Below are 18,287 nucleotides of genomic sequence, written 5' to 3'. Positions count from 1 at the left end.
TGGAACCCCAGGCTCTCGGCTCTGGGTGTCCCTTGTGGTGGGCCCCCCAGCCCTGTTGACTCTTCTGGTCCTGGCCCCAGTATTCACCAGTCAATGATGCCTCAAGCCAGGCTTCTTGAGCATCTAGCTCACTCTCTCTCTCACGGGTCCGCCTTCTTGACCCTATTATGGGGTTACCCACCTGGTTGTGGGAGCTGGGGTTATTCAAGTGCCCCAACCAGCTTTTTACTGGGGTGATAACTGACCTGGCATTTCCTGGGGACTGCCACACCACCAGAAGCCCCACCAGGCAGGGTACAGTTTTAGGTCATGCCCAGGACCAAGAGCCTCCTAGCCATCCCCATAAGCTCTTGCCTTTACCTCCTGGTTGTTCCTGCTGCAGCTCAGCTAGACAATGTTTCTGCCTGGGCCAGCAGCAGCAGACTGCAACCTTTATATACTACATTCTCAAGATGGCTGCCACCATCAGGCTCCTGCTGGATGCCTGACCCAGCCCTTAAAGTGACAGGCACCAACAGTGCCCTGCCACACTCTGGATACATATTTGCGGATTTTTTAAGGGAAAAAAAGAGAAAAATTGAATATTCTTTTATGCATAACAAACAAACCAATGGATTTGCCACTTCAAATTTCATCAGATAATACCAGGCCTCCCATTCAAGATGTCCACTTATGCATATACTTAACTTTGAACATAGGTATAACTGCCCTGAAGTTTATGAAAGTTATTTTTATGATTAAAAGTTAAGTACATACTTAGTTGCTCCCTAGGGAAAGGACCTAGCTATCTAAGTATTGGACTGTACACATGCTAAATGTAGAGTTAGTAAGCGTAGCAGAGTCTTCCTTTTGTATGGTGCTATTGAGATCAGTGGCCTTTACTAGGAAATATGAGAGGCAGCAGATTGGGCAGTGAAGCACATGGTTAATGCAAGTTGTCCATTTTCTCTATAAAAGTCCCCCCTCAGTCTTCTTTTCTCTAGACTAAATAAGCCCAGTTCCCTCAGTCTCTCCTCACAAGTCATGGGCCTCAGACCCCTAAACATTTTCATTGCCCTCTGCTGGACTCTCTCCAATTTGTCCACATCCTTTCTGTAGTGGAGGCCCAACACTGGACACAGTACTCCAGGTGTTGCCTCACCAGTGCAAAATAGAGGGAAATAATCACTTCCCCTGGTCTGCTGGCAACATGCCTATGAATGCAGCCCAGTATGCCATTAGTCTTCTTGGCAACAAGGGCTCATATTTAGCTTATTGTCCACTGTAACCCCCAGGTACTTTTCTGCAAAGCTGCTGCCTACTCAGTCAGTCCCAGCCTGTACCGCTGCATGGGATTGTTCCATTCTAAGTGTGGGACTCTGCAGTTAGGGTATATATTATATTTAACATGTGTGTGTATATTATAAATATAATATATATTACATACACACACACACACACACACACACACATATCATTGTGATTTTCCAGCTTTCCTTTCATATGCTTGAACTTCTTTTTTTTTAAGTTACACATTTGGCATCAGTAGAGTAACTAGGTGTGGCATGAAGGGTACCAGCCCCTGGCACTATTTGGAGAGGGTGCCACCCCACACCCTAGCAACCAGAACTAGGTAGGATGGATGGAATCAACCCAGCCCTGGTCTCAGCAAGACAGCATACAAAGAGTTGACACTGGTCCCAGCACCACCCACTTCAAGGCAACATGCAAAGGCCCACCCTGCCACCCCCCAGTGAAGCAGCATGCAGGGAGCCAGCCCCAACAGAAACAGCAGCAGCAGCTGCTGCTGTCAGTTAAGATCCTCCCATGTTTGCTCCTCTACCCCCTCACCCACTGCTCTCAGGCACTTAGCACAACACCTCCCCATCTCTGCCCAGGGAACAAAAATTGCTAGTTATGCCTCTCTGTGGCTTATCACATTTGCCCTGGAGTGGATACTACATATTTAAGAACTGAATTCTTCCTTAAAGCCCACTGAGATCCTTAAGGCCAGCCAAAAGCAACTTCCTCCCAGTACCATAAATACAACAAGTTTTCTTGGCAAAAATATGTGGGAGATCATTCTCAGTAGTTGCCCCCTCAGCTCTAGGACTCCTTCCCCCTTGAGGCCTGTTAAAATTTGAGCCTGAATATCTTCCAGAAGCAGATGTTTCGACAGCCTGATGAAGGGTGTTTGTACCCAAAAGCTTGCAAAGAAGAATTTTTCCAATTATTTTAGTTGGTCTAATACAAGATATTGGATTAACCCAAAGAACGCTGTCTGCCAGAAGCATTGTAAGACCTTCCTATTTGGATAGGCACTTAGGAGGCAAGGCTAAAATGGGATACTGTTTAAGGGTGCTTTGCTATACAGTTTATTTACTCTATTGGCTTTTATGAGTGTTTTTGTTTCTCCTGTTCACTTGTTTTATAATGTATTTTCTTGCTTCCTGCAAGCTTCCCTCAACCTTTGTTGAGCAGGGTGCAATATAAATCTGATAAATAAATATTATATATATAGTTACAGACATGTCATCACAAACAGAAAGATAATTATGGAATACCCTTGGTTATGCAGAACATTGAAAAAGTTGTTTTTTAACTTCAATTCTGGTGGCTGAGACATGAAGTGGTTTTAAATTATTTACTATAGTTTTGCAATACCATTAAACTTGCTACCCAGACTATAAAAAGGTCTATCTGCTGTTATAGGTGACTTTGTTACTTATATTGGTGACTTTTTCCTGTTATAGTTACCCTAGTACAGCCCTTTTAATGGACACACAATATGCTACTCTGTGCCCAAGCTCACCTACTCTTTCTTTTCTCAAAAGACAAGGCACATCTGCCACCTGCTCTAGTCTGTGTCCCAGCAACAACTGTCGAGCAGCAAAAAGATTGATTATCAGTCAAAAACCATTCAACAACACCAGATTTTGGTAGGTTAAGTTTGCTGATCCAGCAAGAGATGGTGTGAAATTTTCAGTAATGTGTGCCAACATTTTGGTGCTAAAAGAACAGCAGTGCATGTCACAATGAAACACAGCCAAAGATATGCAGACAAAGCACAGAAGTTTTTGTTTTGAACTTGGCTTGAAAGAGGGAGAGGGGGAGAGAGAGAAGAATTGCTTAATGAATTTGAAAATCCACTCTAATACCCAGTCATGTGCATAGAAAAACTATAATAAAAGTGAAAATGCTCAGAAGATTTTATAGCAAGTCATGGCCATATAAAAATACTGTAACATTTGCTTTATTTCAGTGTCTTCAAAGAAATGAGACAGAGAGATATTTATTAAATGTAGTTGTATTTAATGAAGCAGTCAAAGCCTCTCTAATATATCCTATAGTATGTTAGTCTGACTGGGCAACACACACGTACTAGAAAAATACAAAGATCTTTATCTGTCTTATTGAATATATAGGCTGTTAATTAAATAAATTGTAGTCACTGACTCTTCTAGATCATAGGCAGGGTGATTTTCATATTATCTTTAAAACCATATCATATGCATAACAGATGATACAGGAGATAGAGATTACTTATTATCATAAATATAATTTGTGAAATGTTTATGGGAGCTTGAGATGAATGTATTTATAGGATCTGGATTAATTGGTAGAGTAAAATCTAAACACTTTCATCACTCATGAATAACACCATAGCTTTGTAAATGAAAGGCCTATTTTAGGACATAAATCATATCAAAGACTACTGGTCAATGTTATTTATGTATTCAGAGACATTTATATAGTACTCGTCATTATTTATACTCATCACTACTCTTCACTTCTACATGGACTTTATATTAAAGCAATTACTTTCTGTATGAAAAGAATAAGCAAAGTTGTTCTGAATTTTTTCTTGAGTTCAGGAATAAAAACATTTAGTACTACAAACAGTTATGCTATTATCTCCTCTTTCATAATAAGAGGCACTTAAATCATATTTGGAAAAATAAACTAAAGGGGCTTTTAAAAAATGAAAGAAAGCGTAACTAACAACATAAGAAAAACTAAAAAAAGGTCCATTAGTGCAAAAAAATATAAAGCATACACATCAGCTGAATGCTTTATTCATTTTCTTACCCCAAGGTCTTTCTTAAATGTATTCCATTGCCCTTTTAGTACCACAAACCTATCCCAAATATAAATATAATGTAGCATATATGATCCAAATCAAGGTATATTTTCATATTATAATGGTATACCTACAATATACGTTGATTTAAAAAAAATAAAAGTTTTAATCAGCCATCTAATACTGGCAGTACATTAGCCAGCTAAATTTTTCACATATAAAATTATTAGCTATTTATCATAAATAGCAGCTGTACTGATCATTTAAAAGAAAATATTTAGTATATATTTTGACTTTGAGGCAGAACACAATTTAAGTTCATTCTCTGAAAAGCTTTTTAAAAATTGGTTGTACAACTATATTAGAATACATCAACTTAAAATATGACTAAGAATTAAATATAAAAGCCAACTTCAAAAGCAAATGAGTCAGAAACAGTAATATTTTCATCTAGAAAAATGTCAGCTGGTAACCATACTGGGAAAGGGGTGAGATAGGGGGGAAAAGGTTTAATGTTTGTTGTACTGTACAATTTTAAAACATGCTGAGTTAAATATTCCACATTACTTTATAAAATTTCTAGTAATTATTGTAATGATATCTTTATAAAGGTCAAATGTCTAAATTAATAAATGCAATCTTAAACTCTGAACTTTTTCTTTCTAGTGTAATAAACCTAATGAATTGTGTCTATTAGGTGTCACTGAAACTAAACAGTAAATTCAATAATCTCTGATTTAATTTATTATATTTTCACCATTTAACCTCCTGCAGGCTCCCTAATGTCTATTCAGATCTATATTAAATTAAGCACCAGTGCTAATGAAGGGCAATAAACGTGGCTGTCAGTAGATTTTTCTTTCATTAAGCACATTATCCTCTTACTGAGCTGTAAATGAGTAAACATTCGTTTTGTTAAACCATGCAAAAAGACAGGATGAAAATCATTTTTAATTGCACCCCTTAAGCCATTTACTGTTTGTTTTTCTTTTACCTTTAATTTTTTTGAATGGATCTAAAAAGGGCTTTCCAGTTGAAATATAAACGTCGGCATCATGGGGTATGTTTTTAGGTTCTAGTGCTTCAGTGCCGTCTGCCAAGAACACTCGTTGTGCAGCCATGTTCAGATTCAGCTTTTCAGTGCACTCCTCCAGCAGCTAAATGAATGCAAGAGGTAAGGAATATTGATTACAACAGAAAAATATATCTGTGTTATGATGAATATATAGCCAGAAAAGCAAAACTGGAAATTAGAAATCCACTCTTAAATGACTTAGCAACCATGCTAATTGCATTATAAGTAACTTAGTATTTTTGCATTCTTTGTTGGCACTTATCCGATAGTAGACTAATGAAAACATAACAGAAAACACACAAAATTACAAAGATTTTAAAATGTTATTATTATAATCTAGATTTTTATTCTCACGTAATACTACAATGTTATGAATAAACTCAATGTTCTATACTCTGCAGTGCTCTGTAACTTTAAAGTGCTTAACTGTTCCACGATTTTCTATATAATATACACATACTACAAAGAAGAACGTTAATATTTGCTCATTTTAAATAAAAAATCATTCCTTTCTTTATCTTAGTTATAAAGTACAAACTATAAGTCAAGTTAATGCATACACAAAACTTTGTATTAATAATTACCAGTTTAATGGATGGTACAGCAACTCAAGTAAAGTCACTCCTTGTGCCATTCTTATAAGCTCTTACTTTGATTACCCTTGGTTGCTGTTTAATAACTTTGGACACTGCTGATCTCTTCTGGGCTTCCTGGAGTCTTGAGGAAGAGAATTTTGTATATCTGTTGCAAATAAAACCCATTTAACTTAAATCAGAAAAATGTTTTATTTGTGTGTTTTGTTTACAGCAACTATTACTATGGGTTTTGTTTTGGATAGTTATTTAAAAATTGTATTTCTAATACAACTCTTCAATGTTTCTCCAAATTATACATATTTAATTTCAAATACTCAAGTTTTAAAACTTAGATACATAACAAAATTAGATTCCTTTCAATCTAAAATATTTAGAATTATAACTTTCATAAATGTAGATCATTTTTTATATTTAGCACATCTTATTTGTAAAAGGGCACACTCGAAGGCCATTTAAATAATTCAATTGTAAAGCTGTTTATGTAGCAGCTTCAGAGCTTTTTTTATTATGGCCTTTGCAAAAAAAGAAGATACCCTTAATTTTAAATGATTCACCAGTTCCATCCAGATTTAACTACATTTTATAAACACCATCAATATTCTAAAAAAAATTAATAACATTTCAGTATTTTCAGTGCCCAAAAGAATTGCTTTATAATTGCATATAAGTTAATGCTTAGCTTTTAGTTGACAAAGTAAAAACTGATGCTGCAGTCATTACTCAGGCAAAATTGCCATTCACTTTGATGGAAATGATGTCTGTATAAAGTCCGCAGAATGTGGTTTAATGTCATTGTTTCTGTTCTTCAGAATACAAAATATATTCACAGCAATTAGTAGAATAAAGTACAATTCACTAACATTTAATGAGGAAAAAATATTCTCAGTATTTTTTTAAAATAGTTAAACCCACAAGCAACTCCTCTGCAGGGCTACTAGAAGCTTGTTCTTAGAAAACAAATACATGCTCACTGCATAATTATAGCAAGACTGTATGTTTTATTGCAAACATTTGTAAGATAATGGCCTTATCCTATACTGAGCTCATTGCAGATACAGAGATCAACCCATAAAAGAACTCAGTGTGGGCATTAGGCCTAAGCATTTGATTCAACTCTTACTTCCGTCAATGGGAATCTTTCCCTCTATTTTCTTGGACATGTGCTTGGTCCCTTAAGCAACATGTACTTTATATATTTAACCTTACTGTACAAATATTTTACAATTTTCAGGTTCCTTGAACTGCAATTGAATTAATAATTCAGGGACTTTTTATTTGGAGAGATGTCTGATCCTTTATTTTCTTTGGTAAGCCAGTCCTAAAACAAGGCATCTCATTAAAGTCAAGGGGACAGCTTACGTGAACAACTGCTCATCCATATGCTTAAGGAATTCAGAATCTGGCCCTTTGCAAGGAGTTATTACAGTTTATAGTTTTTTGCATGAAAGCACTGTAAAAATATACACACATACGATATTAACTGGCCATATTTATCTTAATATTTACATTTATTAAACAAATAATAAAGCACTGCTGATATTTTCCCCCTTGCCATTTTTACTTTAAATGCTGCAGATTGTATATATAAAATCCTAGTGGAGTTGAACTATGGATTAACTTCGACCTTTCTTATCTGATTTCAGACTTAAAAATGTTTATACTTAGGGCAAGGAGAAGCAATCATTTACTTCAACATATACAATTCTGTTTCAATTTTAAAAAGTTATTATTATTACTATACTTGTAAAGACACTTAGAAATACAATTTTGATTATAAAAACCTAAATAGTTTTAATCCTGCCTAACTGAGATCATGCCTGTTCCCTATGGAATTTTCTATGCCATTCAACAGTAACTTGCCTCATGAAAACAGAAGGTGCTAGTGACAGGGGTCTGGGACAGAAGTTCAATAGACTGATTTAACCTAAATCAGTTAAGTCTCATACTACATCCATCCAAGTTTATCTTAAACTAGTTTTGGCCATTTTAAAAGCACTTTAAGTGCACTGAACTTCTGCTGTGTTACAGATTTGAACCAGTTTCTGATCACTTATACCAGTCTGTGTGCAACTTCTGTCCCTAAATGAGGTGCTTTTGGTGAGGGATCTTGACTTTGGAACATTGGTTCCCTAGCACCTGGATTTGGTGAGCTTCACGGCATACTTCAAAAGTCACCTGCTTTCCCAGAACTTTTCATTACAACACACAAGGGTAATTTATCCCAGGGTACATGTTGGGGAGCTGTTTAATTACTAAGGGCAAAAAAAATCCCTGAAGGATATTATGTGACCTAATATTAGGTGCATTGTAACCTGCAGTGGCAAGCTGGGGTACTTATTTTGTTTTACATCTTTCAAAGAGGGAGATTCTGGTAATTCCGTTTCATAATTATTTGATTTAAAGTATGCAGTTTTTAAAAAATTCCAGGCCTGGAAATTATTAGGTGCAACAAATCTTACTAATAAAATCATCAGTGTCTTTAATTTATATGTTTAAAAATGTCCATTGAATTATCATTATGAATTTTGTTGAAAGTGGACAGAGCATAAACCATCACAGTTAAAAGCAACACAGAAGAGCTTTGATTACCTTAACTGACCTGTGGGAGCACTGACAGGTCTGTTTCTCTTGGATGGTGCTATAAGGAGGAAATTGTTTGTACTGCTTGATTTGTAGCTGTCTAGGTCTGGTTTTCCATCATGGCTCTGAACTGATTTTGTTTGATGTTTAGAACAATCTTGATGTCCTGACCTTCTTGATACCAGTGCTGATTGAGGATGAATGTTAGGGCCAAATAGAAACTCTGTACACTTTTGTTTTCTTTCTGTATTTTTAACTAACTTTTTTGCATAGGAGGAGATACATTTTCTGAAAGAAAAATATGGAGAAAATAGATAAAATGATATCCGTTTCACTCATACTTGAATTTGTAACAAACCAGGAAAAACTGATAAGAAACAAGAATGAGGGAACTCATTAGTTATATTCAATATATGTTTCAAAGAAGTGAAAGGGAAAGATACCAAATGATTAAGGCATTAAAATTTAGCCATACTAAACAGTTGATTTTGAAAGGAATCCAAGACAAACCTCAAAGAGGAAAAAAATCCAAGTGTGCTTTCATACTATTTTAAAGTTAACACAGAGCCTTTGTTCTCTGCAACTTACTTTAGATATTAATAAAAAATAATAATCCACTCATGTAAAAAAGTAAACTGAGATTTCATTAAATGAAAGCTGGGATTTGCAAAGGAGCCTAAATAAACTGGTCAGTATTACAGTGAAAATTGGGCACCTCACTCACTTTTAAAGTCCCAACCATTGGTTTTGTAAAACTCTAGATGGAAAAATCCCCCCGGCTGAAAATAATCCAGCAGTTAAATTTTAAAACAATAAACTGCAAGGTATGAGATTCAAACATTGCAGAACCGTGCTAGAAAAATGAAACATCATAAACAGAAGGAAAAAGGACAAAATTATTTTCATTGTTTAATTTTGCATTTTTATAAATATTGGCAAGGTGGAAAATAAAATGTAAATAAAAATTTTAAAGTATGATTGTTCACAGGTGGTCTGCTTTCAAAAATCTGATTTAGGAGTGAAGTTACATGTTACCCTTAGACCATACTAAATCTGTGGAATGTTAAGTGGTGCTACAGTCTGAATGTGCGGTGAGCAGCTGCACATTAAGGCTTAACGCCATTTCTTGTCTGCACAACTCTACTTCCTCTGGTGAGCAGGGGCGTGGCTAGAAGCCAGGACACCTGTGCCCTATCCCAGCTCTGGATGTGGGTTGAGGGGACTGGGAGTGGTACGTGCTTATTTTATCTCTGTGGCACAGACTGAAGTCATCTTAATATGAACTAACAAGCACGGCCAAGAGTTAAACCTTGTCTGAAATGGTGTAATTTTGAGACAGTCAGAGGGCACGTAGCACAAATTAACCAACTTTAACATGTGGACACTTGCATTTTAAGTGCCCTTAATATGGGCTAAGGGTAATGCATAACTTCACCCTAAAATAAAACTGAGGAAGAGCATTTTGCACCCAAATCCTTGTCTATATCTCTCCCAACTATATAGGTTGGTTCAATAAAATATATTTACCAAACAAATCCTGCCTCTAACCAAAAATGGAGACATTTATTTCAAAATAATTTGAATCTGATAGTATCTTATTAAAGATAATCATATCTTCCCTGTATCTTTTTAAATAGTACAGATAGTAGTTCTGTCCCCCTTTCTTCCTGAAGTTAACTCTAAACTTGGAGACCTGATTCAAGTCCTCACTCAGGACATAAATGAAACTAGACTGTAACAGTTTTATCTGAGCACCACTTGTACATGTTACAAAAATATTACAGAATTTAGCTCAAAAAATCTTTGTAAAAAAAAAATCTAGAATTGGTATTGCAGGTAAGTGTTCCAGGTAAGGATTGGTGAGACTAAGGCAGCCAGCACACTTTTACTCTATATTAGTTGGGCCTTTCTTGATTTACTTAAAATATGCAATAAATGCACTTATAACAAAAAATAACAGTAATCATGTGGAAAAAATAAAAAGCAAAACAATAGAAATAAATAATGAAAAACTTTAAATTTGAGGCTAATATTACCTTATGTCACAGAATGAAATGAAATCACAGACTGAAAGACTGGAATTAATATTGATCTAGATATAGATCTCACAATTTATTTTTATCCTTTCTGACAATTTGAGGGCATTTATTCTCAATAACAGTTACTGTGGAGTTGCAGCAACATCAAAGATCAGCAGAAGCAACAGAAGAATATGACAAAGTCAACTCTTCAGTCTAACTTGCAGCTTTTCATAATTCATGAGGTTAACATTGTTCCCATGAATTACAAGAGCCAGGTGATGTCACACCATTGAATTACAAGATATTTTTTGCATGGTTTGCTTTACATTTATCATAGCAATCCATATACCATATGCCAAAATACTATGATTAAATGAATGTTAAGGATTTGAATTAAATCAATGAAAAATGTATTTATCATTAAACCTATAAACATGCTGGCATGTCTTTTAATTTCTGATTAACGAGACAAAAAGGATTTTAACACGTTTAAGTGCTTTGTAAGGTAACATCCAAAGTCCCATGACTATTGAAATCTATTTGGAAGTGGAAGAATGGCTACACAACCATAACACTCTTTTTATCATAAAATCTATTAAATCCCAAATATTTATCAAAAAATATTTTGTATTAGTCTTTACTCTAGATTCAATTATTGTTTTTAGAATATTAAATGTTCTGTCAATATTAAACTTGGAAAAATTAACTCAGAAGTCAGTCATTTAAGGGGCTCATACTCAATATTTATCACTGGTGAATTCTTAGAAATATTTTTCAACACAGAGTAGTTAACAAGCCTTCTACTGGTAAAATACACCATGAAAAGAAATTAGTATAGAACTAACATTTGGACTCCATAGCTCTTCTGTAGCATTTTCTAAAAATTGCTCATCATCATTTATGTAGATTCATCATTGGACATAAAGTGAAAGAGAACTAGCATACATAGGTTGCAACAGCTTATAGTACTAAGTTAATTTTTGGTTAACGTGCTAACACTTAGTCTAAACTAAGTTCCATAGCTGTTACCATCAGTAAACATACACCTGTATATTGCAATAGTAGGAAATTTTAAGAAAATGGTGAGTTAGATCCAGCTATGGTACCCAGCTCTCCGAGGAAAATATATATCATGGGGTAAAGAGCTCAGACTGTGGTGAAGAGCTACACTATCCTTATAAAAACGTGTCCCAGGGTCTGTGAAATGACATTAAGTAGCCATGGTAAAATGCTTGATTCTGTACTCCTATTACAGTAAAATTCCTATTCAAATCAATGGGAGTTTTGCCAGCTGTGCAATAGAGCCAAAATTTTGTAGTTCTATATTTGTGGCAGGAAATGGCCTGCATAGGACTTGCACAGTTGAGTAAAAGATGGCGGAAAAAAGGCATCCAAGAATTCTAACAGTAGAACAAACTCAGAGAGAGAGAGAGAGAGAGAGCGCACAAAAACCTAATAATAAATACTAAAATCTTTAATGTCTATTTACTAGCAATTCTAGAATTTTGTGAGACTGTATTGCTGTTTCAGGAGTGCTAGGAGTAATTAATATAAAAACAAATTACTTTAAGTTCTTAATCATATAATTTGATTTATTTATAATTAATATAAAAGTTTTTATTTTACTTTAATGTCCCTCAAATTGGATGTTCAAATTACTCATTAATAATTAACCAGAACATATTTCAATATATTTTTAAGTACAAAATAATAGTATTTTTTAACTAAATAAAGCAACCCACTCAGTTTTCTGTTTTCTAAGACATTCATCTGCATGAGGCTAACAATTCTATTCACAAGAGGAAAATGCGGCTACTTTGACAGACCCTAGTTCAATAACAAGTATGCAGGTCGAAGTTATCACACAGTTTTGGATGTGAATTCAACAGCAGGATAATGACAGTTGCCAAGGATTTGTACTTGCTGTCGCTTAGTACCAGTGTTGCCTGTCAAATTGTCTCTTTTTCTTATACAGAAGCCACAGAATTTTTATGGATAGCAATTACTTACAATATACAATGAAGTACATCAAATGTAACAACCACTCTTTAGCCCTTCATTATGTGGTTGTCTCTTTGTTATATCTAGTCATCCATTTTCACCTAAATTATTTATTTATACTGTATATTTGACAAGCATGTATTTCTTGCTTTATATCCTTAGAATAGTTAAAACCAAGCTCAAGACATATAATGATTTATTTTAATATTCTTATATTTAGACTTATCTTTATCTTACTATTATTTTAATAGTAATTAAACTTGTTGGACTAACTACACCCACTACACTCTATATACAAAACTAGCTTGTATATCTCTACGTATATATCTTCATTAAACAATGGAAAAATGAATATATTGGCCCTAACTGCAATGGAATGGCCGCACAAAGCTAATATCTATTCATACTTAGTTTGTATTTTTACAGTGTTTTCCTCCATGGATCATATATATGTTTTATACTGAAAAGTACTAATATTACTTTGTCACCTAGGGTGTCTGCTCCAAATAACTGCGTGATATAATTTTTTAATGGTAGAGCATGCCATTTGCTTAGACCTATATCATTTTGATCCTGTGGCAGAAGAACATCTTCCCCATTGATTCTATAGACATGGTTTCATTGCAATCTGTTCTGATACCTTTACTGAAATAGACTTGTCATAACATCATCATACCACTGCTGTTATAATGCCAAGTCCAACTACGATGCATAAGAAAGTTACAGCAAACATTATATATCCAAAACAAATTCTGGCATTATTTAAGTCAACAGTAGCTTTGTTATTGTTTTAAGTGGAAAGGCAGTTTTATCCTCATTTAATAGTTATTGCTTTAGTTAGGTATTGTTTTATCATGTACCTGTATATTTGTCCCTAGTGAAAAAAAAAGATAAGTCACAAAGAACATGGTTTAATTAGGCTTCAGCTGTCTTTCTTTAACACATTTAGGAGACTACCTGTTATGCCAGGACAAAGGTGGACAGGTCTGGAGACATTCAGTGATCAAGGCACTGACTAGGTCTTGGGTAGGTAAGTGGAATCTGAGGTCAAACTGGGTCAGGAAGCCAAGAGGGCAATACAGGAGCAAAGTCCAGGGACAAACCGAGTCCAGACACTGGGAGATCAGAGAGTAAATTCCAGGGATGAGTAACAGGGAGTGGGTGAAGAGTTAGTCCTTACTGCAGGCCTCACACTGAATTTGACTAGCCTAGGTGGCTAGTCACGGGATGGTAGGTTAAGATGAGCAGTTGTGCTGTCAGGAACAATGACCTCATTTGTCACCTGCTCTAAACCTTAACTTTGAGTCAGCACTGCATTGTTCTCACTATACTTGTTCCGTAGAAGAGTTGAAGATACCCTTTTTCATACTCCTCAATCTGTTATTCTGCAAAAAATGAAGCAGACCAGCTCCTCTCTTAGACTTTTCTGTATGACAAGGGGGGTATTTATAGAGGATGAATGTTGGGGTGGCTGAGCCCATTCCGCTCTATTCTGTATTCTGACCATTACTTCTGTGATATTCATTTGAACTAGTGGTGTAACACTGTCCTCTTTTGCAAGCTGTCCACTCTGAAGGTGCTTTCAAACTCTTGTTAAAAGTGATGTAAGCCATTGCAATTCCTGCATCGTTTCCTGCCTAAAGGACAGGTTTTGATCTATGCTTGATGACATGCACAGTTTCATACACTGTTCTTTCTTTATTCTGACTTTGAGCTCCATGTACCTTTCTATCTATTCTGGTGGTGTTTTGGATTCTTAATCATGGTAAAGCACAGTACTACTTTCAAAAATCTTCACCATTTGAATAATTCAGGTTGCCTTATCACAGGTTAATTCTGGATCTTTAAGTCCTTTCAGACCTTTTAGTTCTAGATCTTAATCTGAATATGATTTTTATTACAAAATTAATTCTCTTCTCTCTCCTCTGCATGCTCCCCCGTTCCCTACTCTCAAATACTTTTCAGCCTTTGATTCTGTTATTTCTGTAGTTCACATCTTGCTTTCTAATTCTTTAGGAAAACAGGACTATAAAACTGAAAGAGGCCTCTTGGCCCACCTAGCCCAATACTCTGTTCTTGTTAAAGGATTCCCCAGAAACACCTTGTCAAATCCTCACCCACAAATATAACAATAGTGTATGAATCACTAAGATCACTTTGTAATATATCAAAGGTAAAATCAAGGGAGACAAGGGCATTGCCAATGTCCTACCATAGCAATAACAGGGAACTAATTACTATGCTCCACAGATCCAAGGAAAAGGGACAGCCCTAAACTACGGAGGAAGACAAAAACTCACACAGTCACTGTTAATCTGGCCTAAGGGAAACATTCTTTCCTGACCCCAATTTGGCATTATAACCCTAAATGGAATAACAAGACAGTCTAGCCAGGAGCATTTGGCTTTCTGGTACCAGCAGGAACACCAGTCCAGTCAAAAAATCTTCAGTTTTAGCTATGGCCAATATCCCAATGCCTCAGAGGAAAGTGGAAAAAGCAAAACGAAAATGAAAACAAACAAAAAGCAAAAATGAACCCAGAAACAAACATGAACAGTAAAACAAAATTCCTTCCTGGCTACAACTGGTGATCAGCAAAAGCCATGATGCACAGGATTACCAGATACTCTCCATACCTTTATACCGCAACTTGGGGAACCACAAATATATCCCTCCGCACTCACTGATTGGTGTGGTAGAATTCCCCGTCCTATCATTCCATTTCTTCCATAGACTAAGCCAGTTCAATCTTAAAATAGATGCAGGTTTCGTGCCCTCACCATTTTGCTTGGAATACTATTTCAAAACTCCTGATATATCATTAGAATTTCTTCTCATTACTATTCTAAAAATACCAGTAGCTAGCTTGTAGTCACCTTTGTGCCACGTTGTTTTTTTAGCCAAAAAAGCTCTTCACCTTTCCTAGTTTACCTTCTATGTACTTGTCTAGATAGATCACGTGCCTTCTTAATATCCATTTTGATAAGCTAAACAAGCCATACTCCTTTGATCTTCTCTCGTGAGAAAAGATCTCCATCCCCTTCATCCTCTTAATGGCCACTCCAGTTTAAGTTTATCTTTCTTTTAATACTGGTAACCAGAACTGCACCCAGTATTCAAAATGAGGTCTTACCAATCAATATGAAAGGATCATTATAATCTGGGAAGTTTTGGAGAGTGTTGAGGCCTGGAGCAAGTGTTGGAGAGGCCAACTAGAGGCTGTGCTCTTCTTGACCTGACAAATAGGGAAGATTTGGTAGGGAATGTAGTAGTGGGTGACAACTTGGGCAGCAGCAACCATGAGATAGTTAAGTTGAGGATCCTCAGAAAAAGAAGGAAGGAAAAGAGCAGAGGATAGACCCTGGCCTTCAGAAAAACAGACTATGGCATACTCAGGGAACTGAGGCAGGATCCCTTGAGAGGCCAGTGTGATGGAGAAAGGAGTCCAGGAGAGCTGGCTGTACTTTAAAGAAACCTTACTAAGGGTGCAGGAAGAAACAATCCTGATGCGCAAGAAGACTAGCAAGTATGGCAGAAGACCAGCTTGGCTTAGCAGGGAATTCTTCAGTGAGGTAAAACACAAAAAGGAAGCTTACAAGAAGTGGAAACTTGGACAAACAACTAGAGAGGATTATAAGAGTATAGCTCAGGCATACAGGGATGAAAAAGAAGGTCAAAGTGCAGCCGGAGTTGCAGCTAGCAAGGGATCTGAAGGATAACAAGAAGGGTTTCTACAAGTATGTCTGCAACAAGAGGAAGACCAGGGAAAGTGTGGACGTTTATTAAATGGGGGAGGCAACCTAGTGACAGATGATGTGGAAAAGGCTGAAGTACTCAATGACTTCCTGATCTCAGTCTTCCCAGGCAAAGTCAGCTCCAGGACTACTACACCTGGCAGCATAGTTTGAGGAGAAGGTAAGCAGCCAACAGTGGCAAAAGAATAGGTTAGGGACTATTTAGAAAAGCTAGAAGAGTACAAGTCCACAAGGCTGGATGTGGTGCACCCAAAGGCGTTGAGGGAGTTGGCCAATGTGTTTGCAGAGCCACTGGCCATCATCTCTGAAAATTCATGGTGATCAGGGGTAGTCCCAGGTGACTGGTAAAGGACAAATATAGTGTCCATCTTTAGGAAAGGGAAGAAGGAGGATCCAGGGAACTACAGACCAGTTACTCTTACCTCAGTCCCAGAAAAAAGCATGGACCAAGTCCTCAAGCAAACCATTTCTAAGCACTTGGAGGAGAAAAAGTTGATTAGGAACAATCAAAATGGATTCACCAAGGGCAAGTCAGACCAACCTCAGTGACTTCTATGATGAAATTATGGGCTCTGTGGGTACGGGAAGAGCAGTGGACATAATATACCTTGATTTTAGAAAGGTTTTGATTTGGTGTCCCACAACATTCCAAGGAGGCAATATATCAAAAGCTTTGCTAAGGTCTAGATCAGGAGTGCTCAACCTTCTGATGTAGTGGGCCAGATGACTGGAACAGGGACTCTCCATGGGTCAAATAGGACCCCACATGCCAGAATTTAGCCTTACACCACATCCACTCAGCCTGGTGCTAGATTGGCCTCTGTGCTGCCTCCCTCCACTCCTCACCACAAGATCAGGCCCTGTGCCACCAGATGGGAGCTGCATGCTAGTTCCATCATGCTGCCACCCTAGGGCTCTGTGCTGCCTGCAACACCTCCCTGGGGCTCCATGCTGCCTGCACTGCATCTCTAGGGTTCCACACCCATTTGCTCATTAAACTATGGAACAGAGTCTTAAGTCTCACACTTTTCACCAGCCTCATTGCTTGCAAATAAACAACAAAATACAATTTAAGCCTCTTTCCATGGACCAAAATCTTGTAGTGCTAGAGAGTCTTATGTGTCCCAAAGATCCCCACAGCTATGTCACCCAGAGTCTCACACTCCTGGCAGGGTCACCCATAGTGAACAGGTCTGAGGGAAGCTTCCAAACAAACCATGGACCAAACCCAAAGTTCTCAATGACAGATTAGGTGGAAAAAGATGTCAGGATTTCAATGGCTGTAAAGATGAAAGAAGACTGCAACAAGATGGAGGTCTCCTGTTGTGTTGGGATCCCTCTTGCCACAGGGCTCAAGATCTCCACCATGTCAGGATTGTGTAGTTGCTGTTTCTGCACACTAGCTTCCTCACATTAAACAAAGTCATGTACAGTTTTCTACCAGAGGAAACAACACACTCTTCTGTACCAATTTCCAAAAGCCCTTCAGTAATGGATGAGTGGTGACAGAGACAGAATTAGTGAATTTGGCAGTCTCCAGCCACAAGTTTTCATGCAGGTGGTTGACTTGCACCTGTGTTGAGACAGCGGTGCAATTTGGCAGCTGCTATCATAACTGAGCAGTCTTGGCAGTTATGCTATCATAACTGAGCAGTCTTATTCATGATCCCCTCTGCTCACTCCACATAGGGAAGAGTCTAGAAAAGTTACCCTAAACCTGTGTCGTCTTATCTGTTCCTGGCTGGATAACCATATCCTGCAAGAACACTATTTCTACGGTCAAAAACATCATAAGACAATGATTTTTGCAACATGGAACACTTGCCCCGTGATGGATAATTAAGACAATGAATGACCAGAAAGAAGAACTGCCACTGTCTCCAGGGAACTAACAAGATACAACATCAACATTGCAGCTCTGAGCAAGATAAGACAACCAGATGAGCATCAGCTGAGGGAAGAGGGTGGAAGCTGCACCTTCTTCTGGAAGGGGAAACCGGTCTAGGACAAATGTGTTTATGGTATCAACTTCACCATCAAGAATCAGTTCATCAATCAATTTACAGAGTTACCTGCAACATAAATGAACATTTTATGACCCTCCATCTTAAGCTCAGCAACAAACAGTATGTCACCATCATCAGTGTATATGCCCCAATGCTTGATGCTGGTGTAACAGGGGCTCAGCCAGGAGCCCTG

General features: G+C 37.1%; 1 protein-coding gene across 1 annotated transcript in view; it reads right to left on the bottom strand.

The window, feature by feature from the left end:
- The window catches only part of LOC102561439 (doublecortin domain-containing protein 1), a 226,065-nt gene that overhangs the window by 181,331 nt on the left and 26,447 nt on the right, over positions 1 to 18,287 (bottom strand). The window contains exons 5-7 of the mRNA XM_059722717.1: positions 8,321 to 8,599; positions 5,720 to 5,876; positions 5,055 to 5,217 (exon numbers count right to left, since the gene is read on the bottom strand). Coding sequence (XP_059578700.1) covers positions 5,055 to 5,181 — 127 coding nt within the window. The 5' untranslated portion in view covers positions 5,182 to 5,217; positions 5,720 to 5,876; positions 8,321 to 8,599. The remainder of the gene's footprint in view (positions 1 to 5,054; positions 5,218 to 5,719; positions 5,877 to 8,320; positions 8,600 to 18,287) is intronic.

Source organism: Alligator mississippiensis, chromosome 2 (assembly GCF_030867095.1).
Source record: "Alligator mississippiensis isolate rAllMis1 chromosome 2, rAllMis1, whole genome shotgun sequence".
Taxonomy (NCBI): domain Eukaryota; kingdom Metazoa; phylum Chordata; order Crocodylia; family Alligatoridae; genus Alligator; species Alligator mississippiensis.
This window is presented reverse-complemented; position numbering and strand designations above follow the sequence as displayed.